At 45.4% G+C, this 24098-nt stretch overlaps 1 protein-coding gene across 8 annotated transcripts in view; it reads left to right on the forward strand.

The window, feature by feature from the left end:
- The window catches only part of TJP2 (tight junction protein 2), a 128641-nt gene that overhangs the window by 36506 nt on the left and 68037 nt on the right, over window positions 1–24098 (forward strand). The window contains exon 1 of one of the 8 annotated variants that reach the window (XM_086684971.1): window positions 14152–14321. The exons of 5 other annotated variants lie outside the window; for them this stretch is intronic. In XM_086684971.1, coding sequence (XP_086541097.1) covers window positions 14262–14321 — 60 coding nt within the window. In that variant the 5' untranslated portion in view covers window positions 14152–14261. Of the gene's footprint in view, window positions 1–14151; window positions 14322–24098 lie in introns of those variants that run through there. 2 more of the 8 variants (XM_086684968.1, XM_025931700.2) reach the window with 2 other exon arrangements.

Genomic DNA, 24098 nt, shown 5'->3' on the forward strand with positions numbered 1-24098 from the left:
CAGCCAAATTTCTTTTCTTTTTGAATTTTATTTATTTATTTATTTATTTATTTATTTATTTATTTATTTAAATTTTGGTTAGTTAACATACAGTGCAATATTTGTTTCAGGAGTAGAATTCAGTGATTCATCAGCTACATTCAACATCCAGTGCTCATCACAAGTGCCCTCCTTAATACCCATCACCCATTTAGCCCATCCCTCCACCCAGCACCCCTCCATCAACCCTCAGTTTGTTCTGTTTTTGTTAAGAGTCTCTCTTGTGGTTTGTTTCCCTTTCTTCTCTTCCTCCCCTTCCCATATGTTCATCTCTTGTTTCTTCAATTCCACATATGAGTGAAAGCATGTACTGTATTTTTCTTTCTCTGATTGACTTGTTTCACTTAGCATAATACACTCTAGCTCCATCCATGTCGTTGCAAATGACAAGATTTCAGTCTTTTTGGTGGTTGAGTAGTAGCCCGTTGTGTATATATACCACGTCTTCTTTATCCATTCATCAGTCGATGGACATCTGTCACAGCCAAATTTCTTACAAGGATGCGCTGTACTTCTTTCTTTTCCTCCCCACCACCTGCCCTTCTTTCTAAGACTTCTCCTCCATCTATTCTAGCCACTTAGCGGTCCAGTAATGGTTCCAGGTACCCTATGAACTAGGCACTGCACTGCCTGAGGAAATTTACATGGACAAGGCTCTTCCCTAGATGGGAGTTCAGTCTTATTTGTGATCGGCAGTTATACTGCTACGCATGCTGCCTGATTTGGGCCCCTGGTGCTGTGGCTGTGTGGGGAATCCTAGAGGAAACCTGATTCCCATTAACCTGCTAGAATTGAGATAAATAGTTTGCAGCTAGTTTCTGCTTGGAAGGGGTATCATCATTAGAGCCCTATTTTTGGTACTTTGTCACATTTTTATCAACAGAGTGGTTGGTGACAGCAGTTTTCAGTTCAGCCACATTTTGATTCTTGTTTGGAAGTAATCTGGTTGTATAGCAAGATTAGACAGAATTTCCCCCACTTAATCATAATTATATTGATATTTAAAAAAAATGATTGATTTTAATAATATACATAGATATTTGATTATAGTTACTCTTTTTGTTAATGTTTATTTATTTTTGAGAGAGAGAGAGACAGAGTGTGAGCCAAGGAGGGGCAGAGAGAGAGAGGGAGACACAGAATCTGAAGCAGGCTCCAGGCTCTGAGCTGTCAGCACAGAGCCTGATGCGGGGCTCGAACTCGCAAACTGTGAGATCATGACCTGAGCTGAAGTTGGACGCTTAACCGACTGAGCCACCCAGGCGCCCCGTTTGTAGTTACTCTTAATATTTGATATTGATATTTGAAATATAATTGTTGATATTCAGAAAATCAACTTCAGGTCTTCAGAAAATCAACTTCAGGTCTTATGTCTAGTTAACTAAAATAATTAACTCTGTCAACATGCTGTGAAAGAGTCTTTATGATATGTTAAAGTTTAAATTTGTCTCTTCTGATGGCTTCAGCTCAGCATGATAAATTTGACAAGAAAGAGGGATACTATCCCAAGACTTAGAACCAGAATCAAAATACTTTAGCAACCGGACGATGAGAACTAGATCAGGGAAAGAAACCAAGAATGGCCTGGCCGGGAACTTGTTAGAAATGCATGTTCCTGTGCTTCACCCCACGCTGACTGAAGCAGAAACTCTGGGGGCGGGGGTACGACCCAGGAATCTGTTTTATCAAGCCCTTCCAGGAGTTTCTGATGCCCTAAAGCCTGAGCACTACTGTGTGGGTCTATGCTGCTGGGGTGAGCTCCCCAACTATTCTGATAGACTGAGGAGCCCCAGGGGAGACGGGACTGCAGAGGGGCTCTCAGATGCACAGAAGAAAAGTTGCAAGTTTTCACCTTCAACTGACTTTTCTAAGCCCATGTATTGGGGTGAGTCCATGATATCTCTGAGAGGCCAGAATTGCACATAAGGAGTGTCACCAGTAGGTGGTCAATTTAGGATTGACATAACTGTCAATCTGGAGGTAACATGAACTGGGGTTTATTATATAGTATTAGTATTTTGTTAAATAGGAAGTCTTTTTGAAAATATAAATTATGGGTTATAAAATATATTATCACTACATATTGTATCTAAATAAATACAATTATAGATTAGATATTTATTGAATTTACTAGTGTTTTATTAAATATTATTACTATTTAAGATTTACTTTGGGGGCGCCTGGGTGGCTCAATCGGTTAAGCATCCAACTTCAGCTCAGGTCATGATCTCACTGTTTGTGAGTTTGAGTCCCGAGTCGGGCTCTGTGCTGACAGCTGAAAGCCTGGAGCCTGTTTCAGATTCTGTGTCTCCCTCTCTCTCTGCCCCTCCCCAGCTCGTCCTCTGTCTGTTTCTCTCTCTCAAAAATAAATAAACATTAAAAAAAAAAAGATTTGTTTTGTCTTTCCCTCTCTTTCTAAGTAACACTGTCATTTGTTTACATTTTTTAAATGTTTATTTATTTTTGAGAGAGAGAGAGAGAGAAAGAGAGAGAGAGAGAGAACACAAGCAGGGCAGGGGCAGAGAGAGAGGGAGACACAGAATCCAAAGCAGGCTGCAGGCTCTGAGCTGTCAGCACAGAGCCTGACTCAGGGCTTGAACCCATGAGCTGTGAGATCATGACCTGAGCTAAAGTCGGACGCTTAACTGGTTGACTGAGCCACCCAGGTGTCCTAACGCTGTTATTTGTTGAAATCTTTTGATTTATATTTAATACGCAAATGCTCCATTTATTCTGGTTAACACATCTTACAGCTTAGTAACTTAGTATCTACCCTCTACCTGTCTTATAAATTCTGCTTTAGTTTTACAAGCATCTTACTTTCTCATTATGTATGTGAAATAAATCCTAGGAGTTTCATCCATCTGATTCTTTTTCCTTGTCCTCTGTACCAGTTTTTAAAAAAGAACTTCAAATAAAAGTATTTATTGAGCAAATTATAGTATATTCATACAAATGGAGTATTATGCAGTTAGACACATGATGATATAAATCTATATTGCCATGAAAAAATAGTCAAGCAACGTTCTTACGTAGAAATAAAGGAGGCAAAAGTGCATGCTTAGTATGGCCCCAAGATGTGCAAAGTTATATATGATATCTATATGCTTACCTGCATACAGGTACCTGGAAGAATACTCACACAGTTACTAACAGTAGTTTGCTCCCTGGATGGCAACAATTTAGTTATATTTTGCTACTTTTTTTTATGATCTACTGTATGGTTTCGGTAAATAAACAAGTACCATGTATATAAAAATAACTGAAATACAAATGAGAGATGTATATGCAAATATATATGTAAAGAAATATAACAAAAAGAATGATGGGACCAGATCCTTTCCTTTGCAAACCAAAGACAAAAGTTTGCAAATAGAGATGATGATTTTCTTGCCGTTTGAATGTTTTACCTGCTTTCAAAATTGTGGTCTTCCTGTCTTGTGCCCAAGCATTGAAACAATGTTCCTTTGGCAGAATTTCCCAGACCTCCCTGATAAGGAGACTCATTTGGTTGGGGAGGAGGGTGCATGCTCAAAACAACCAATCCCCTGCCCCTTCTCACACACCAGCCCTACCCCCAGCATCTCAGGGAGGGACTGGGATGCCTCAGGTAATTCTGGTCATCAGGGAAATTTAGCAGAAGTCCCATAGGAGCATAAATATTGCGAGCCAGGTCTTCGAGTATGATTGAACAATGCCTCCTTGGAAGTGCCTTTCCCAGGCCCTGCTTCCTTTGTTCCAGAGGCCCATGCTCTTTGTGACTGGCCTGGAAAACTGTCTGCTCCCAGTGTTTTTCTAAAGGCCCCTTTCAGATCTGAGAAGTCTTTGAAAATCTAGGAGACTCTTCAGCTCCTTTAATCTGTGCTGATAGGGGATCCTGAATTCTTAGGACTAGAAGGTTCTGGTGATAATTTCTTAAAGCAATTCACATGTTGCCAGAGGCCCCTCTGGCTCCCGGGAGGACCTGTGTCTCATGCGATGGTCCCTGGGGCCTCTCTTACCTCAGATTCCCTCCTTACCTGTGAGATGAGAGCCTTTTTGTTTAGTCCAATTTTTAACATACTGAAGTGTTTTTTTCTCAAAGCACTTGTTTAGGGAGTGGGTGCTCTGAAGTTCAGTTAGATGTCAGATTGCATTTGCATCAAGGAGTCTCATTAACTAACCGGTGGCTGGAGTCAGATGGCATTTCCTTTTGTTTTTGAAAGAGAACTTTTTATTAGTTCTATGTACAGAGAGTTTAACAGCGTTCACTCAGCCCGGATTGGGGCCCGGTCCTTTGGCTTTTGCCTTTTCCAGCTTGGTAATAAATATGAGCCACCGACTTTGGACCCAGGACGTTGCCTCCCCAGTGGCAGCAGATCCCATCGTTTCTGTCATCGTAATTGGTCCTGATGGCTTCCACTAGCTCAGCCGGAGCACCTAGTATGGAGGTGACAGCGGTGCAGGTCTTCCCGTGGACCAGACGCCCAGCCTGGCCTTCCCCTTGGTGATGCAGCGGGGAGCCCCCATCTTAGGACACCAGGTGGGCAGGGAGATGCCTGCTCAGTGGGATCCACAGCATGTGCAATCACTACCAGCCGAACCTTCTTGTTTTCCACTAAGGTGGGGACAGGTGGCCTCTTAGTGGGGACATCCCCTTTGCTGGCAGCTTTCTCCTTAGCCTGGATCAACAATCTGCTTCTTCTCTTGCTTTGTCTCTGGTCTGTACTTGGGGGCCAGCTTAAGCAGCTGAGCAGCTGTTTGGCGGTCCACGGTTAATCTCAGGGGCGGGGCGGGGGGGCAGCATTACACATTTATAGAGAAGAGCCCTTTGCCACTGCAGCCTGATGTCATGGGGCCATTTGACAAAGCGGGAGAGGTCCCTTTTGGGCTGGATGTCTTGTCCGATGCCAGAATTCTTGGGCCTTTTCTCAAGCAGGGGATTGGCCACCTTCTCCCCCACCGGCCTTCTTTCCTTTCTGCATTTTGGATGGCTGGAGGAGAGAGCTGTGGCATTTACCTTTTAAAGTGGTGGAGCAAGAATTTCACAAACATGATCCCCCAGCACTCCGTTCGGCAGAAACCCTCCTGAGTTCTGTTCGAGAAAACCACAGTAGCAACAAGCCCCTGACCTGTGCAGTCGTCTGTCTGCGGTTGACAGTGAACGTGGCGGCCGGAGAGCAGTCGTGAGGATGAGCTTCACTCCCACAGACCTGCCCCTGGAGCCTCCCTGCCTTCTACTGGACGAGAAATTCAGGCAGCAGCTGTTTTCCCCCCACGGAAGTTCAGTTTCCTCACCACTGAAGCACAGCAGTAATACCAAATATACCAAAGATTCATGGGCGCTGTGCGGCTCTGCGTGAAATGAGTTACAGCAGAGTTTGGAAGAGTTTTGGTACATAATACGCCTGGAATCAACCTTTGTTTATCACGCTTTGTTTGTTGTTGGTGGTGTTGTCTTAACATTTTATTTTGAAGTAATCTCTGTATCCCCCCAACATGGGGCTTGAACTCACAGCCCCAAGATCAAGAGCTGCTCAGCTCTACTGATTGAGCCAGCCAGGCACATCTCGTTGTTGCTGTTTTTGGGTTTTGTTTTTCAATGTTTATTTAATTTTGAGAGAGAGAGAGACAGAGCATGAGCAGGAGAGGGCAGAGAGGGAGGGAGACACAGGATCTGAAGCAGGCTCCAGGCTCCGAGCTGTCAGCACAGAGCCTGATTCGGGGCTTGAACGCACGACCTGAGCTGAAGTCGGATGCTCAACCCACCGAGCCAGCCAGGCGCCCTGTTGCTGGTTTTAAATAGAGGGTTACTAAGTGGCATCTGTCCCTGAAAAGAGTGTGGATTTTGTATACCCAGCAGCGTGAGCAGGGGGCCCCAGGGCACCCCGCCAGGGAGGACTCTCTCCAGTGCAGAGCCTGCTTCCCGGAAGGGCCTGTCTACACCAAACTGTGCCTCGGAAGGTGCTTCTAGGATCTCCAGGCCCACAGCTGGATTATGTTCTGTCCCAATCCCCTGTCCATCAGGCTGAGCACACTTTGACCTTGCCTGTCGGCCTCAGCACGCTCGGACCATCCCCTTGAGTGTCCTAGGAGCCTGCACGTGGGCAGCCTGGCACCACGAGGTCCACCAGCCCTCCCCCAGCAGCAAGCCCCGGCCTCCCCAGACACCTCATCCAGCCAGCCCGCGGCTGACTCTGAGGCGCACGGCGAATTCTTCTGCCCGTGTTGTGGCCGGCTGACCCCGGCATGTGAGAATCACTGCCGGGTTCTCACACCGGGAGCAAGACGCTGGGGGTTGGGATTTGTGCCAATGGCAGAAAGAGGAGAGAGTGAATTGAAAGCCACCATCCACTGAGAACTGAGAGAACTTTCTCTCCTGTTAGACTGGCTGATGTTTTCATCACTTTTGCGCTCACTCTGACATCCTTTCATTGTGGTAATAACAGCATCCCTGCCAATGTGTTACCAAGAGTAATAATACTAATAAAGTTAAGAAGGGAGAGTTGTGGATACTAGTGTCCTTTGCTGTCTTGGGCTGTCCTCCCTTCCTGCTGTGGTTCCTCCCTCGGCTTCCCTTAGCCAGGGAGACCACCCACCTCCCCCACCTTTTCATACCCCTGCACTCTGCTCTCTGAAATGCTTGCTTTGCCATAAGGAAAGCACTCAGCTGGACTCTGTGTCCCTGCTTTGACTTAAACTTGACTCTCTCCCGAGGGCATCACTTCCTGGTTGCCGCTTCAAGGGATGCTTCCTGCTCTAGAGAGAAAGAGAAATCTAAGCAGAAGCTGGCTCTGTGGTCCAGGCAGAGAAGCTCAAACAAAGGCTCTGGGGCAGAAATGCGCCTGGCAGGGTCTCAAGAGCAACAAAGAAAGGCCAGTGTGGCTCCGGGACCTGAGCTTGGGAGAGAGCAGGATGAGCTGGGTTTGGAGGAGGCAGCAGACTTGGAGGCTGTCTTAGCCAGCTTGGGCTCTAGAGCAAAATGCCATGGACTGGGTGGTTTGAACAACAGACATTTACTTCTCACAGTTCAGGGGACCACAAAGTCCGAGATCAAGATGCTGACAGATTTGGTTCCTGGTGGGGGCCCTCCTCCTGCCTTCTAGATAGCTGCCTTCTCCGTGTGTCCTCACATGGTCTTTCCTAAGAACATGAGCCTGGAGGGGGATCTCTCTCTTCCTCTTATAAGACCACAAATCCCATCGTGAGGGCCCTACTCTCATGACCTAATCTAAACCTATTCCCTCCCAAAGGCCCATCTCCAGATACCACCACATTGGGGGTTAGGGCTTCAGCCCCTTTGGGGGGCTGAGGGAGACACAAACATTCAGCCCGAAACGAGGCCATGGCAAGAAGTCTGCATCGGTTTGAAAGCACAGAGTTACGAGATCTGATTTGTCTCATGAAAAGATCATTCTGGCTGCTTGGGGAGGATGGACTGGGGGATTGGATGCAGGGAGACAGCAAAGAGGCGAGTCCTGGAGGAAGAGAAACTTTCTAAAACTGAAACATGTGATTTTTCATAAATAAAATGCTAATGTCTTCATGTTTTAGAAGTGTCTTTGGAAACTCACTACTGAAGATTTTGGCGGGGTGGGGGGGGAGTTAATCTTTTCTCTCTAGATGATCTTTTGGGGATAAATATCATGTTGAAGAAATAACTTAATTTGTGTTCATGAGGGTTCTTTTGTTTTATTCAATTTTCTTTTTCTGTCAATATCAAATAGAATTTTATTTACTATTTTTCAATTAAAATAGCACTGTAGTAAGACTAATTTTTGTTTAAATTTTTCTGGTCTCTGGGGGTAGTCTCCTAACTAGCTCTTTATCTGTATCTGTGCATATGTCTGGAATGGCCACCTAATTTTGAAGCTGGTTATTAGGATTTTAGATGATTTTTACATTTATTTGTGCTTTTCTGAACTGTTTTGAATGCTTTATAATTGGCATCTTATTATTAATTATTATTATTATTTATTTTGCCAAAACTCACTGGTCTAAGAAAAAAAATGAACAAAACCGAAATTATTTTCTTTTTTTAATTTTTTTTTAACATTTATTTATTTTTGAGACAGAGAGAGACAGAGCATGAACAGGGGAGGGTCAGAGAGAGAAGGAGACACAGAATCCTCAACAGGCTCCAGGCTCTGAGCTGTCAGCACAGAGCCCTACGCGGGGCTTGAACTCACAGACTGCGAGATCATGACCTGAGCTGAAGTCGGGCGCTTAACTGACTGAGCCACCCAGGAACCCCCCGAAAATAGTTTTCTTAATTATGGAACAATGTAATTACCATTTCCTGAACAGAAGAATGTCTGTGTAAAAATTGGCAGTGACCTTTGGGACACTAACATGTAGAAGTCTGGATGTTTAGGAAAGTGGCAAACTGGAGGCAGCTTTCTGCTCTTCCTATATAATATTAAGGTATGGGAACAATCCTGGAGACAGGGAGTCTGCAGTACTTGGCAGGAAATTAGAAACACAATGCTTTTAAACATAAAGCAAGAGTCTTGAGTTGCCCCAAAGGCTGAGGTGAACCTGGGGGTTTTTCTAGTGGATTATAACGCACTCCCCTATTTGTTTGCAGGATTCTAAGTGCTAAAGGCTAGCTTGAAAATAACTTACTCTCTCTGCAATGTGTGTAAACCTATGACCATTACACTTAGAGTCAAGTTTGTTCCATTGTATCATATTTCTAGAACCATCATAGATTGCAATGAGGAGCGTCTCAATCAAAAGTCTGTGTTTCTGTGGGGCTTGGGGGGTCATGCAGGACTATATGGGACTAGAAGCAGTTCCGTACATAGGTATCAGTGCTTTAACTAGAAACTTAGGATTTGGGAAACTTAGGTAGCTAGTCCCCTGACCCTCCCTCCCCCCGCAAAAAAAGGAAGAGTACTTTAACAGACTTTGAGAGTGAGCAATAAAAAAGTAAAGACATAAAGGGCAGAGCAGAACTTTCGATGCCTCTCTCCTGGATGCTGTTTTAGGGGTTGTGGGGGATGCTGATGGAAGGAGTCCTTCACATGAACATGGGAGGTTACTGGGATGGCTGTTTGCACTGAGAAGAGTGGGAGAAGCCAGCAGAGACGAGGCCACGACAGGGGAGGTAAGGGAAGGCCAGGCCTGTTCTCCCAAAAGGTGCCCCTCCCTCGGGCAGAGTTTTAACTGCTACCTCCGCGTGTTAGTCATTCTGTACTTGAGCAACTCTCCCGCCTTGTCATCATTTGTTTACTTGGTTTTGTCTTGATCACACTGTGAGCACCCCCACTCCCCGCCCCCAGTATATATCATCTTTATCTTCTCTGTATCTACCCCAGGGCACATGGGTGGGGGGACTTCAGGAAATGTTTGTTGCAAGGAAGTGTCTCTATGATTCCAGTCTGCCATTCGGCATACAAGCCAATTAAATTGTTCAGTTAACCTGGAAACTTTTCAAATGTTTATTTATTTTATTTTTAAGAGAGTGCGAGAGCAAGCAGGGGAGGGGTGGAGAGAGAGTGTGGGGAGGGAGAGAGAATCCAAAGTAGACTCTGTGCTGTTAGCACAGAGCCCAGTGGGGGCTTGAACTCAAACCATGAGATCATGACCTGAGCCGAAGTTGGACACTTAACCAACTGAGCCACCCAGGTACCCCAACCTGTAAACTTTTTATGTCAGATCCCTTTGTTCCCATTTAATGATACTTTATAACTATATTGCAAATATATATGTAAAAACATATATATATGTATATACATATATACACATGTATATGTGCGTGTCTTTATGTATGTGTATATATGTACATATATATGTGTATATATATCCAAATTGTAATATTCTTGAAGAAATCTGATTAAAAGTGTTTATCACATTAATTCGAGGTCTTCTGACCAACTTGTTACAAAGATTTTATACACAGTAATGCATCCTGAAAAGTACTGAAAAATTGTCCATTACACAAACATGGCACAAATAATAACTACAATTTAAAAAGAGAAATGCACACAGCCCTATCCTGTCATCAAATCATGTTCCCATTTGCTTTCCAGTTTGTTTATATGTTTTCATAACTTCTTCATTGCCATCATAGGATAGATAACGTCTGTGTTCTTTTTCATCGGTGATTATATCATTATTCTCCTTGTTGCTGGATAGACTTGCTATAATTTTAAATGATAGCTTGATGTGCCAATTCAGTTGATCTGCTGTCATTTAACAGCCCTCTGTGATTGGACACTGATGGTTTCCAGCCTTTGTTGTAATCAGTTGGGATCCAGTGAAGTGCCTCACCTCCCAGTCAGCCACTGGAGTCGAATTCCAGTCTCATCTTCCCCTTGAAACAGCTCTGGTCAGGATGGGCACTTGTCCTGTTCGTGGTGAGCATCTTCCATTCTCATCTTAACTGACCTCCACACTGGTGCGTGTTGTTGGCAATTTTCCCCTTCTTGAAATTCATTCTTCCTTTGACTTTGTGGACATTGTTCCAGAGAGGTTTTTCTTCCCTTTCTGACAGTTCCTCTTTGGTCTTTGCTCTGGGGACTTGAGTTTGCCCCCTAAATATTGGCATTCCCAGATATGGGTCCTATCTGGTTTTTTGGTTTTTTTTTTTTTTTTTTTTTTTTTTTTGCCTGTCACAGTAAAGGTTATGAAAACAGGCTGGATGGGTCCTATATTTAATCCTCTGTTGCCTCGATCTACACAGTGTCTCTGAATATTCAGTCTCACTTCCTCACCTGACTTCAGCTGTCTTGATACATTGACGCTCTGCAAATCTCTTCCTCCATCCCAGAGCCCTCTACCCAAATACTCAATGCCTAGTGCATTGCAGATACTTGAACATCTCCACCTGGATGACCCTTAGCCCGTGAAGCTCAATCAGTCCTTAACTAAAGTCACCATGTTTCCTCCAGCCCCTCCCAAGATCTGCTCCCACTCCTGCATTCTCTATGTTGGTAGAGATATCATCATCTACTTCGTTAAGCCAGAAACCTGAGAGTCACCTTAGAGTCACTTCCCTCTTTCTTACATCATATCTAATCAGTCAACCTGCCTGCTGATTACACTGCCTTAATTTCTCTAGAATTGGCCCTTTTTTGTCTAACGCTGCCCAACCCGATAGCCCTGTCATCTCTCACCTGCATTTCCACAGAAATGCATTTTTTGCTGGTCTTCTCATTCTTACTGACACACCTCCCCCCTCCCCCCCCCCCCCCAATCCCACCTGCCAGATTCATCGTCCTCCAGGAGCTGACCCAAGGATCTTTACAAAATGCCAAAGCTAATCCCACTCCTACTGTGTTCAACAGTAGGATACAGCCCCTGCTTGCCTGGGCAACCTCACCTCCTGGCACCGAAGGGCACGTCTGTGGTCTCTTCATTCCTTGTTTCTCCACTTGTATTTATTCCCTTCACCTAGAAATCTTTCCCCTTTTTGTCTCACAAACTCATTCCTGTAAGTATCTTCTTGTCTGTAAAGACTTCCCTGAACCCCATCCCCCTAGTCTGGGTGAAGAAGCCCTCCCAGAAGTCCCCAGATTACCTGGAGCTTTCCAGGAAAGCTCAGTGCTTTTGCAGTTTCTTATTATTTACTGATCGTCTGCTGTAATGGACTGAGCTCCCCAAGGTGAGAAAGAGCTTAGTCTTTTATCAGGGGGTCTGGCTTGATAGAAGTTCTTTGGAGAAACAAATTGTAGGAGTGGGGTTTTAATGTGCAACCCACATGTGAAAAATTATGTCCTATTAATTGCTTCTCCAAAAAGTTCTATTTATGTATAACTGCCACCAGCAATGCTAGTGTGCTCACTGAATCATGCCTTTCAACAACTATTTATTGTTCCTCTATGTCAGGCATTGTGTCAGAAGAATAGTATTTCTAGTATAAGACTATTTCATTATTTGGAGCAGTGTATACCAATAGAACTTTCTGCAATGGTAGAAATATTCTATACCAGCACTGTCCATTATGGTAGCCATTAGCTGCAAGTGGCTACTGAGCACTGGAAATGTGACTCATGTGACACATTTGTCTGAAATCTTCATTTTCTTTAATGTTTGTTATTTTATTAAAACATTGTTTAATGTTTGTTTATTTTTGAGAGGGAGAGAGTGTGAGCAGGGGAGAGGCAGAGAGAGAGAGGGAGACAAAGAATCTGAACCAGCCTCCAGCTGTTAACAGAAAGCCCACTGTGGGGGCTCGAACCCATGAACCGTGAGATCACCCCCCCCCCCCCCCCCCCCCCCCCCCCCGAGCCAAAGTCTGATGCTCCGCCAACTGAGCCACCCAGGCGCCCTTGGAAGCTTTTAAATCCTAAATCCCTAATTTTAGTTAATTTAAAATAAAATGTATTGAATACCCACATGTGAGAAGTGGTTATATTAGGGCAGTGCAGCTCTAGAGAGAAAAAGGAAATAGTTCTGCAGATGTTAAGTACCACACTGTGGATTCCTTTCTTCCTTTTTAAATGCTAATGAATCAGCTCACATTACTAAGGTGTGACCAGTTCACAAACGCTATCATTGTTATTATTTGTTCGCACTACCTAATTTGGGAAACATTTTTTAAATCTGAGCTTAGGTCGGGGGAGTAACACCTTACACCGGAAACACAACCCCTACGTCTGAGTCTGGAGACTTGTAGGCAAGTGAGAAACGTCACTCACGATGCTTTTTAATCCAGAAGCATGCACTTAGCTCTACCCCAAAGGAGGCCAGAAGCCTCACACTTTCAGAGAGGCATCTGCTGGGCTTGTTTTTCCACATAAACTGCCAAACTTGTTTTGATTAGGCAGGAAGTGAAGCAACCTTTCGGGGAGAGAGCCTAGCTTCTGCATCTCGTCAGCGGGTCAGATAGGACATTCTACCTTTCACCTTCTACTTGTGAGCCTCGGCCGAGTTTTGCCTTAAGGGAAAGCAATTTTAAGGGAAGAGCGAGGTGGCCCACACTTTTTTTCTTTTACAGCGTGGTTCCCTTAAATTTCAAACCCCAGGGGCGCCTGGGTGGCGCAGTCGGTTAAGCCTCCGACTTCAGCCAGGTCACGATCTCGCAGTCCGTGAGTTCGAGCCCCGCGTCAGGCTCTGGGCTGATGGCTCAGAGCCTGGAGCCTGTTTCCGATTCTGTGTCTTCCTCTCTCTCTGCCCCTCCCCTGTTCATGCTCTGTCTCTCTCTGTCCCCAAAATAAATAAACGTTGAAAAAAAAAAATTTAAAAAAATAAAACAAAATTTCAAACCCTAAATTATGCTTAATCAGTGTACCTGTTTCGAGTCTCCGAATAATTTACATGCCTCTAAAATAAGGAAGCTTTTACTTCTCTTGTGCAGTTCTTCGTACATAGGAGACTCTAAAACGAGTAAATGTACTGATAAATCCTGCTTGGATAAGCATCTGTGACTTACTGGTAGTCTTTTAAAAGATGACGATGCTAGAGGCGTTGCAATGTTTTTACTGGAGCTATTGGAAATGTGATAAAAAAGAGATAAGCTGGGGTATATTTTCCTCCAAAGTCAAGTTTTATTTAACACGAACATCCCAATACCCTCGGAATTCCGGTAATCAGTTGTTGAGCTGAGACACGTGGGCTACAATGCCGTGTACGTGTCGGCTGGCTGGGCAGGCCTCTAGGCAGGACAGACAACTTTGGGGTTTCCCCTCTTCTTCCCTTCGGAAGAGAGCAAAAGAGGCGCTGCAAACCTCTCCAAAATGTGTTCGTACCGGATGCGCACGCGACCTCAAAGGAAGCGCCCCAGGACAGACGGGCCCGTCCCCCCGCTGGCTCCTGCGCTCGGAGCTCCCAGCGCTTCCCGGCGCGCGCCCGGAGCCCGACCTGCCGGCCTAGTGCGCGCCGCGGAGCGAACCATCGCGCCGTCCGGAGGGGGGGTAGGGTAGGGCGTGGGGGCCGCGGGACGCTCGGGCCCTGGGGGGGGAATCCCCCTGCCGCCGCCGTCCCCGCCCCCCTGCCGCCCCCCCGCCGGAAGTCGCTCTCGAAGCGGCCAGCCGCGGAGGCCTTGCGGGTTGGTCTCGGCGTGCTCTATCCCCCCGGCCGCGCGGGGGTGGTAGCGGCCCATTTGAGAGTTTCCCGGGTCCGGCCGCCGGCGCGGAGGCGCTGCGCTCCGGCGGGGGGCGGGCGGCGGGCGGCGGGAGGAGGGACAAAGGGGTGGGCCCTGCGGGCCAGCCCTCCTGCAGCCCCGGTTTCGGGTCCGAGGACTGATCTGCTGCGCGGACCTCGCGAGGAGCGGAGCCCAGGCGGGATTTGCGTCCGAGATGCCGGTGCGAGGGGATCGCGGGTTTCCACCCCGTCGGGAGCTGTCAGGTTGGCTCCGTGTAAGTGCCCTCTCGAGTCTGCTCGGTTGGGAGAAGACTCTCGGGGGATGAGCGTAGAGCGCATGGTGGGCTTCCTGTTGCGCGGTGGGCAGCTGCTACTCTCCCACCTGAAAGTGGGGCGGGGGGCACGGGTAGATTTCACCCGACCGGGTGGTGGCTCATGGCCTCCAGGGCTCCTTAATCCTTTTCTCTCCTCTCTGAAGTCACTTGGGTTTCAGATTAAGTCGTCAGGGAGGGTAGGGGACACGGTCCTGAACTCTGTCCTGGATCTCTGGTACCTTGAAGGCATCTCGTCCTGCCTGTTGTGTAGCCTGCCGTATGCCTTTGTGTCTTCCTTCTCTTTCCTACCACACCTACTTGATGCAAACTTACAGGCATGTGCCTGTGAGACAAACTTGACAACTCTTTGGAGACCGGGAGCCTCATTTTCCTTTTTAATCAGCTGCCGCGGTAATACAAGTAAAAGTTGTTTTCAGTGGGGAATGGAGATGGGGTTTTGGAGGAAGCCACAACAAGGGGGTGATGAATGCTTTCTGCTCTGGTATTATCTTACCTGTCACCATTCCCTTGCTTTTATGTCTTCATTTGTCAGGTTTCCGCTTCTGCACAGTAGTTTATAAATAATCAGGGTTTTGACTGCAGGGTTTTTTAACATTCTGGAAATGTGGACGAACTTGGGAGCGAATACTCCAGGGCTTAGTAATGGAATACAGCCTCCCACCTCTATTTTAGTTTAAGTTCTTAGGCAGCGCCGCTTCCCTGGCAGCTGTCTGGCCTGAGTAATAAATGGTTGTGGTTTCCCTGCAGTTCCCAGCGGAGACTCACCCCGTCGGAGAAACTGCCCTGTGACTCCACACTCGCTCCCTCAGCTTGGGGGATCCTAGCACAGGGGGCAGGAGGCCCTCGGCCTCAGATCTTTTGGTGGCCTGTGCTGGGGGTGTGCTGATAATCCTTGCCAGGGAACCAGTCCTGCTTTGGCAGAATGGTTGGGGGGAGAGACTGAGAGGGTGTGGGTGTGTGTGGTGGGGGTAACATCACCCACACCTGGGAAGGAGATGCTTTAGAGTAGTTGCATTTGTACCTGCCTGAGAATGAAATTTGACTCTTCAGTAAAGTTTCATGAACAACTTCACTCCAGTGTGGGGACTACAAGTGGGGAGAGCATGCCCCTGTTGCTGTCTTGTCGGGGAAGCATGCAGATAATTAAGAATGATTAGAAATGTTCCAGTTAGAAATATGGATGGGATGCTGTAGCTTCTCCCTCTCTGGGAGATGAGAGAGAAGGGGTGCTTTTACTTAGGCAGCGGGGGCTTTGGAGGTGTTTCTTGAGCTTTCAGAGCTGCTATCAGAGATGGAGGAAGGGGGATTTCTTTCCTTGCCGTGGCTGCTGTAACTTTTTTGTGACCACGCCACTAAAACGAGCACCTGCCTGTGGCGGTCCCTGCAAGGGGTACAAGATGAGCAAGACTCCGTTTCTGCCTTCAGAGTCTGTTACATCTGAAAATTGTAGGGTATTGTGAACTCCGCAGACTCTGCTGGGATACCTGGGGCTGAGGGGGGAGCGTGCCATACAGGTGCGCACTCTGCAGTACAGAAATACAGGCAGAGTGGGATTGCCTTACACACCCTCCCTTTAGGGATTCTTTTTGGGAAGAAAGGGCTGCATTCGAACAGATACCCCACAGTGTAAGCCAGTAAAGAAGAGGGGGCTGATAACACGCCCACCTCGTAGGGTTATGTGCGGACTGCCTGAAATGATGGAAGGTGCCGGACATGAGGTGGGTGCCAGGGAAGCGGGAGCTAGTGGTATGAACCAAGACGGGTGCTGGGTCCTGGGAGGTAGGATCTAGAAGTACAGGTAGGGGTTACCATGTCGGTGTCTAGGCAGGAGCTGAGGGAAAGAGAAAGAGTTGCTCACACTCTTGAAAGGCCTTGAATGCCAGTAAAAGACTTGGGGGGGGGGGGGCGGGGAAAGTCCTAGAAATCCCTAATGGATCAGTGACTTGATTTTCCCTACAAAGAAGCGAACCAGTTTCTCAGTAAACACTTCACTCCCCCCACCCTACACTGGGAGTATTACTATTTTTTGAGGCTCCCAAAGGCTTAAGACCGATGAATTTTAATATCGCCCCCCTGGGGAATTCCATTTGCAAGGACTTATGTCTCCATTTGTTTAACTTTTGATCTAATTCTTTGTACATCCGACAAAAGGTTATAGCCAACCATTTATCTTTTGCAGAAGTGCCTGAGAATGCAAGGGAGATGAAGAAAAAAAAAATCCCTGCAGGGACTTCAATTTAGAAAGCGTTTCTCTTCTGAAGGTATTCTTTTTAAGAGACAGGTAAAATTCTTGAAACCAGGCAGGGCCACTCTCCTCCTGTGGGCTGGAGTAAGTTCTGTAGTTTAAAAAGTCATGCAGATTTGGTCCAGGAGTGGCACAAAGAGTGGGTGGCGGGGGTGGAGTTAAGAGGAAGGGTTAGTAATCACTGCTGAAACTTTCAGCATACTTCCACCAAGAATATGAGCCATCGGGGAATTCCTTGCTTAATCTCTAAAACAAATCCCATTTAGGAGTTGTGGCTACAGATTAATTTATCTAGGTTGAGAGCTGACTCCCTGTAAAATGCCTCATTGATTAGATTCTGAGTAGTAATCAGGGAGCCAACAATTGCTGGCCAGATGGCCTCGGACTAGCCAGCCTTGCTGTTGAAAAGGCGTTTTCCATTGCAGGGGATTTGGGGTGTAGTGATGTAGGAGGGTGTGGGGGAGGGGATAGAGACGGGGACGTAAAATGATCGTCTCGGGTATTTTACGAAGTTAGTTTCTTGATCCTAAGTCCAAGGGTCGGGGTATCAGAAACAGACCCACAGATCAGATTGAACACCTATTTAAGTGGTTAAAAACTTCAAAGTTTCTGTGAACTTATTGAGGTTAAAAAAGAAACCTTCCCTAAAACTATTTTAGGGCCTCCTCACCCCCACAGGAATTTTCACTGTGACCCTTGTTGGCAGAAGCCCTTATAGCTACCAAATGTATAAGGGTCTAAGGGGGTGTGACCATTCCTGTTTTTTTTTTTTTTTAAAGACCACGTATCAGCAGTGGAAAGAAGCGTTCAGGCGCTCAGTGCTAACGTGTGGTGGCAACAGCGAGTCCCAGGTTTGAAGGTGCCTGGGAAATGCACTTGGCTTCTCACTTCTGGAGCCCAGGCAGCTCCGCTTAGGCCTTCCCCTGATGGTGACAGTCTCATTCTGTTTGTAAGGGGCTTAGAGCTTTTCTCTTCTAGCTGGCCACTGCACCCAGAGGTTCATCCGCCCGGTAACTGGGAGCTCAGAAGAAAGACCAGACTGTTGTCGGGAAAAAATACCTGATATGTTAACGAAGCATTCTTTTTCTGTCCTGGTTTGCTGTTCCGCAAACTGTTTACTAAAGTGTGCTACACAGACAGACTTAGAGGCGACCCGTTATTTTTCAGTGACTCTGCATGGATATTGTACTTCAAGACCAACACTCTAAAGCCAGTTACCAAACTCACTGATTTCGTGGACAGATTGTTTATTTAGAATGAGGCAAAGGGGTGCCTGGGTGGCTCAGTCGGTGAAGCGTCCGATTCTTGGTTTTCGGCCCAGGTCATGGTCTCAAGGTTTCGTGAGCTCGAGCCCTACCTACGTCGGGCTCCAAGCTGGCAGTGCAGAGCCTGTTTGGGATTCTCTGTCTCCCTCTCTCTCTGCCCCTCCCTCACTCATGCTATCTCTGTCTCTCTCCAATAAATAAACTTTAAAAAAAAAATTTATGAAAAAAAGAATGAGGCAAAACTTTGAAGGAAAGCAACAGGTTTGATGTGAGAATAATAAATTCTTGGGATGAATGGTATGAGAATAAGGTAAAAATTGTGAATAGAGCCCTTGAAATCCGAGTCTTGGGAAATACTGCTTAAAATATGAGTGTGACATTTAGTTATGGAGAGCTGAGTATACCTTGACCACACCTTCAGGAATGTCAGACACAGAATGACCCAGAAAAGCCAGGAAAGTTGAATTTGACGGTTTTTATGTCTTACATGCACATCTTGCTCTTGCCTACCCGGCTCTTTTTTATTGCAGACAGTATATTTGTGAAGCTCTCTGATATCTTGCTTGATTCTCATTCCTTTCTCTGCTCCCCACAAGCCCTTCTGAAGACTTTAAGGTCTGTGGTGTGACTTTTGTGAAAGAATGGAGGAAAAACTTAGGTACTGCAGGGGGCACCCTCTGCTATGCAGTGCATCTTGCTGAAGAAGGGAGAGGACCAAATAGCCTCACATGTAAATGCATTTATTTTATTTTATTTCATTTTATTTTTTTAAAGATTGTATTTTTTAAAGCAATCTCTACACCCCACATGGGGCTCAAGCTCACAACCCTGAGGTCAAGAGTTGCATGCACGCTTTAGCGACTGGGCCAACCAGGTGCCCCAAATACACTTAATTTTTTAAAAATGTAGCCTATGTTGGTCTGTAAAATAGGCTTTAACAAGGATTGTAGCAGGAATTAGAAGTCTTGAGGTTAAAAAAAAAAAAAAAAGTAACCCTGCCTTGACCTAGAGAAAGGAGCAATTGAAGTTCATGATCATAGTAGGTAAATAAAACCAGAATAGAAAACACTTTGTTTCAGTCACCAAAATCCTTAATTGTGTGTGTGCGTGCACGCCTTTTACGTGAAATTCTAAGCCTTCAATTAGTAACTTGTACTTCAGACATTTTAAATCCGTGCAGATATTTGTTGAGTGCCTCTGCCAGATGGTTACCGTTAAATCAGGTCAGGTCTTTAACCTTAAAAATATAATGCAGCCTTTCTTAATCACTTATACGCCTTCTACATTTTTAAGTAAACTCTACCCACTCCTGTACGACGTGAAGCTCAACCTCCTGACCCCAAGATCGAGAGTCATAGGCTCTACCGGCTGAGTCAGCCAGGCACTCCTGCCCGTACCTTATACATTTTAGACCGTAGCAATATACATTTTTACCATAATGAATATTTATTTTAACTTTCAGGCTAATATTTAGCCTAATTAGAATAGTCATGGATTGTAGTGTTTCTGTTTCTGTTTCCGACATGGGGCTTCAACTCATGAACCACAGATCATGACCTGAGCCAAAACCAAGAGTCAGACACTCAACCAACTGAGCCACCCAGGTGCCCAAAGTATTTGTGTTTTAGGAAGCTGAACTGACACATTTCAAGTTACACCATTAATCATGACAAAGATCTCATGTCACATCCTTGAATGCAGTTGTTTTCTAAATTTTATCTCTATGCATATGTAAAGTCAGACTCTAGAATTAATTAATAGGGCAATTATTATTTTCTATTGTAGACTTTAATCAGCCATATGAAATATATACATTATGTTCACAAGAAAAAGATGGCATCATCTTTTGAAAGCTTAATTATAGTATGCCTCATCTGATAGACACCCCATATGAGACTAAATATATAGTTATATATTTATAGTTAGTGACAAGTCAAAGGCATTTGGAGGAAGATGTATAATACATTGTGAGAGAATTATGGGGATAGTTCCTGGTAAGTAACAGTTACTAGGCTGTAATTAACAGATAATGATTAAAGTCCAGCTGTATCTTTGCCACTGTATTAAAGAAAACCTTTGGTAGAGATGAGAGAACACTGCAGATACTCTAGATTTTGCCATTTGAGTTGACGGTGAACAGGAGAAATAATGTTTTCTAGTAAAACAACTTTTTTAGGACGTGTAACTTTTTTTAAAAGTTTATTTATTTATTTTGGGGGGGAGGGGCAGAGAGGGAGAAAGAGAATCCCTATCAGGCTTCCTCCCTATTAGCGTGGAGCCTGATGCTGGGCTCGATCTCATGAATTGTGACCTGAGCCGAAATCAAGAGTTGGACACTTAACTGACTGAACCACCCAGGTGCCCCTAGGACCTGTAGCTTCTAAGACCTTTGTTCCTCTGAGGAGGAAATAATGTTCCGAATATGGCTTTGTTGAGAACCATTTGTTGAGAGCCATTTATTATCACAAAAGTAAAGGAAGTGTTCCAAGTCCTAGGTTGCGGGGTTTCTTTTGTGCCTTAATGTGGAGCACACCTAAGACCCGGAGGCTGTGTTGGGAAGGAGGGTAGTCTACGCTGTGAGAAGCAACCAGCCCATTCTCCGTCCTTGGAAGACAGTTCACAAATATATGTGGCAGCAGCAGAATGAAATTATTTGGGGGAATTAATTAGCAAAACTAACCATTTCTGTTTGTGAAAGAATGACTCGTTTAGATGGAACTTCCCTGTGAGCTCATTTTTAGAAGCCAGGTTCCTCCCTTACCCTTCTTCCCTCAGGCTGAATCAGTTTCCTTCTCGCCCATGATTGGTTAGTGTGCACATGCCAGTATTTATTAGAGCCCTTATCATGTCTGCTACATGCCGGTCACTTCCTGTCTTCCATGAGCCTTTCCTTGGTCTGAGTCATCTGGGTCACCCCAGAAGCTGATGGGGCATCAGACATACCCACTATGCTTAGCACACCCAACTGACTGGATCTGGGGAAGGCTTTTGTTTCATAAACCAATAAGAATTGAAGACTCACTGGGAACTCAGAAGAGTGGATTCCTGACATTTATATAGTGAATGAGATGGTTTGTAGTAAGAAAAAGACCTGTCGAGTTATATACTAACCTTTTCTGTAGCGGTGTATAAGCTGTACCACTAATTAGTTGGGTGGCTTCAGGTAAGGCACGTAAATTTAGTTTCTCTCTAGGGAAATGAGTAGTTCGATTTGAAGGTCTCTGAAGTCTTCTCAGTGGTTGGGTGTAAAGCCTAGAGAACATTCTAAGTAACTTCTATTGGTTCTTGTCATCTTAAAGTGCTTCCATGCACTTTAAAAACCTTGTGTTTGTTTGTTTCTTTTAAGAAAAGGTCCAGTGGATTTTCTCTGAAAGATATTTTTCTAACAGATAAACTGAGAACTCAAGAGTGGCAATAGCTGTTCTGCTCATGAAGTGCTGGAAAGATCTATTATTCAGTTGCAGCTTAAATAATGCACCATCACAGTGTGTGCCGTATTCTCTTCCTTGCTCTGCAGCCCAAGCCAATATCTGTAGTCATCTCGAGTCGCTTAAGAATCGTTCTTTCTTTTTCCTCTTCCCCTCCAGTGTTCCCAGTAAGCACTACCTACTGGGAGTCTCCCACACCCCCTTCTTTTCCTGTGGACTTCTCTTACAAGGGCCACATCACCTGCAGCAGGAGTGTGGAAAGTAAGGTGGAAGCCTGCAGCTGGGAGCCTGTTCTGGTTTGTTCTTCACAAACCGCTGAAGATGAGCCTCCTGGTTACTGTCGCAGGACCTCACTGTTCACTGCCTGACGTAAAATCACTCACTGTCACTCAACTTTGAGCATCACTTCAGGCAGAGCACTTTGCCTACTTTGGGCTGGTCTGTTTAGTGTCTGGGTGAGTTTTAAGAAGGGAGAGAAATTTGTGGCATCCTAGACACCCGTTGAGATTTTCCAGAAATGGAACTGGAAACATTTGTGCTCTTCCTTCTGGTGTTATTGTTAGAGTCTAAAACCAGGCAAGCAACGACATGGTGAAATGAAGAGGTACCAAGTTCATCTTAAATACTGGTGGCCTTCTTTCTTTTTAAAAAAAAAAATTTTTTTTTAATGTTTTTATTTATTTTTGAGACAGAGAGAGACAGAGTATGAGCAGGGGAAGGGCAGAGAGAGATGGAGACACAGAATCCGAAGCAGGCTCCAGGCTCTGAGCTGTCAGCAGAGCCCGACGCGGGGCTCGAACCCACGGACCGTGAGATCATGACCTGAGCCGAAGCCGGATGCTTAACCGACTGAGCCACCCAGGCACCCCTGGTGGCCTTCTTTCTAGCAGACCCAAATCTGAATTTTAGTCAAAGGTCTGGGAGAAATATTTAGTCTACTTACGCTGCTTAAGTGCATAGTTTGCAGATGTCTTCACCAGAGTCAGGAAGAGGCAGGAAAGGTGGACTCAGTTTCTACCAAAGAACTGAGGTTAAAAAAAATGTGCCTGAAACAGAAAAATTTTCCCAGAGAAACAGTGGCATCTGGGGTCTGTCCTCACAAGCTCGTTTCCTCATAATGGAGCTTCTCTTACATTGTTATTTTCCTGGCATTTTGTTGAAGTATAATTTACACACAATAAAATACACAGATCTCCAAGTGGACAGCTTGATAAATTTGTTTTTGTTTGTGTTGTGCATGTAGCACGAGCCCCACCATTTTAACCATTTTGAAGTGTACCGTTCAGTGGCATTTAGTACGTCCACAGTATTGTGCAACCACCACCATCTGGTTCCAGAGCTGGATGGACTCCTACATGAATGTGTGATTACCATCTAGATCAAAAAACAGGACTTTGCATCACTCTAGAAGGTTCTCTCTTGCTACTTCTTCCTACTGTTACCACCCCACCCACAAGGGAACCTCTCTTCTGACTTCTCTCACCAGTGGCTTCTTTTCTTCAGTATAACCTCCTTGATGTGTATCTGTGTTATGTGATTCAGTAGTTCTTGTTTGCTGCTGTGTAGTATTCCCTTTATTGTTGGAATCTCTTGTCTCTTTTTTTCCTATTATGAATGAAGCTGCTGTGGAAATCAACACGTTGTTTTGTGGCCTCGCACACTCATTTCTCTTGTCTAAATTCCTAGGAGTAGAATTGCTGGGTCATGCATCGGGGATATGTTTGACTTTCATTCTGTAATTCTGAAGTTGGACAGACCTGGGTTTGAATTCCTTCGTCCAGCTGCTTGCTTGCTCTACCTCAGGCAATTTATTTTTTCCGTGTTTGGTTTTCTCAGCTCTACAGTGGGCACTGTGTACCTGCTCAGTCAGGGCTCGGTGAAGAAAACAGACATCATTTTGGCTATTTCACGGAGAAAGGAATTTAATGGAGACAATTAAGTGCCTACAAAACAAGAGACTGGAGGGATGAAAACCAAGGGCACTCCACTGGCTTTCATATTTGTGTCCCCCTGCCCGGAAAGTTAGAAAGCTGCTGTGGCTCAGAGCCGGGACCTTGGAAACACCTTCTACCTTCTCGGTCTTTTCAGTCCAGAGGTGGCTGAAATGGTAGGGCCTTAACGATAGTTGCAAAGCTCAGGTCTGGGAAGTCCAGTTTTGCCTGCCACTGCTGGCCATCTGCTTTCCTTCTCCTTCCAGACCTTAAACAAGTGCACCCTGTTGGCAAGAGGGCTGGGGTTTCTGGCCTCTGGGAGCAAGGGAAGATGAGTGCCAGCCAACAAGAAATGGGATAGACACCTCCTGGGGTTGCACTGGCAACCTGAATGACAGTGGTTATAACTTCTTAGTATCCTCATTGTTACAGAAGAACAGGATGCCAAAGCAGTCATAAGACTGCTTTCTGTAACTTACATTCCGAATCCGTCCTTTGACTTTATAGTCACCTGCTGGATCCTGGATGCTGCTGTAAGACCCACCTGTCACATAGCTGTTTCTCCGAAGGGCCTCAGCTTCTTCTGCTCTTGATCTGTGATTCTAGGTACTTCTCTATATGAGTAAGCTTGAGAAATTATAATTTGCAAGCCTACCAATTAATGCAGAAGCTGAAAGGTGACTTAATTCTAAGAACAGCTGCTTTGATGTATTCTTTATGAAGCTTAATGAGTGTTTTCTTCTGGAAGTCCTTCTGATTTGTTAGTTTTTAATAAAGTAAGGGGTGATGTGTAAATCTTATTGATAGATGGGCTAAAAAGGACGTTCCCTTTTTCTGTCTTTAACTTT

This window comes from Puma concolor, chromosome D4 (assembly GCF_028749965.1).
Source record: "Puma concolor isolate L17-30 chromosome D4, mPumCon1.1.hap2, whole genome shotgun sequence".
Lineage (NCBI taxonomy): Eukaryota > Metazoa > Chordata > Mammalia > Carnivora > Felidae > Puma > Puma concolor.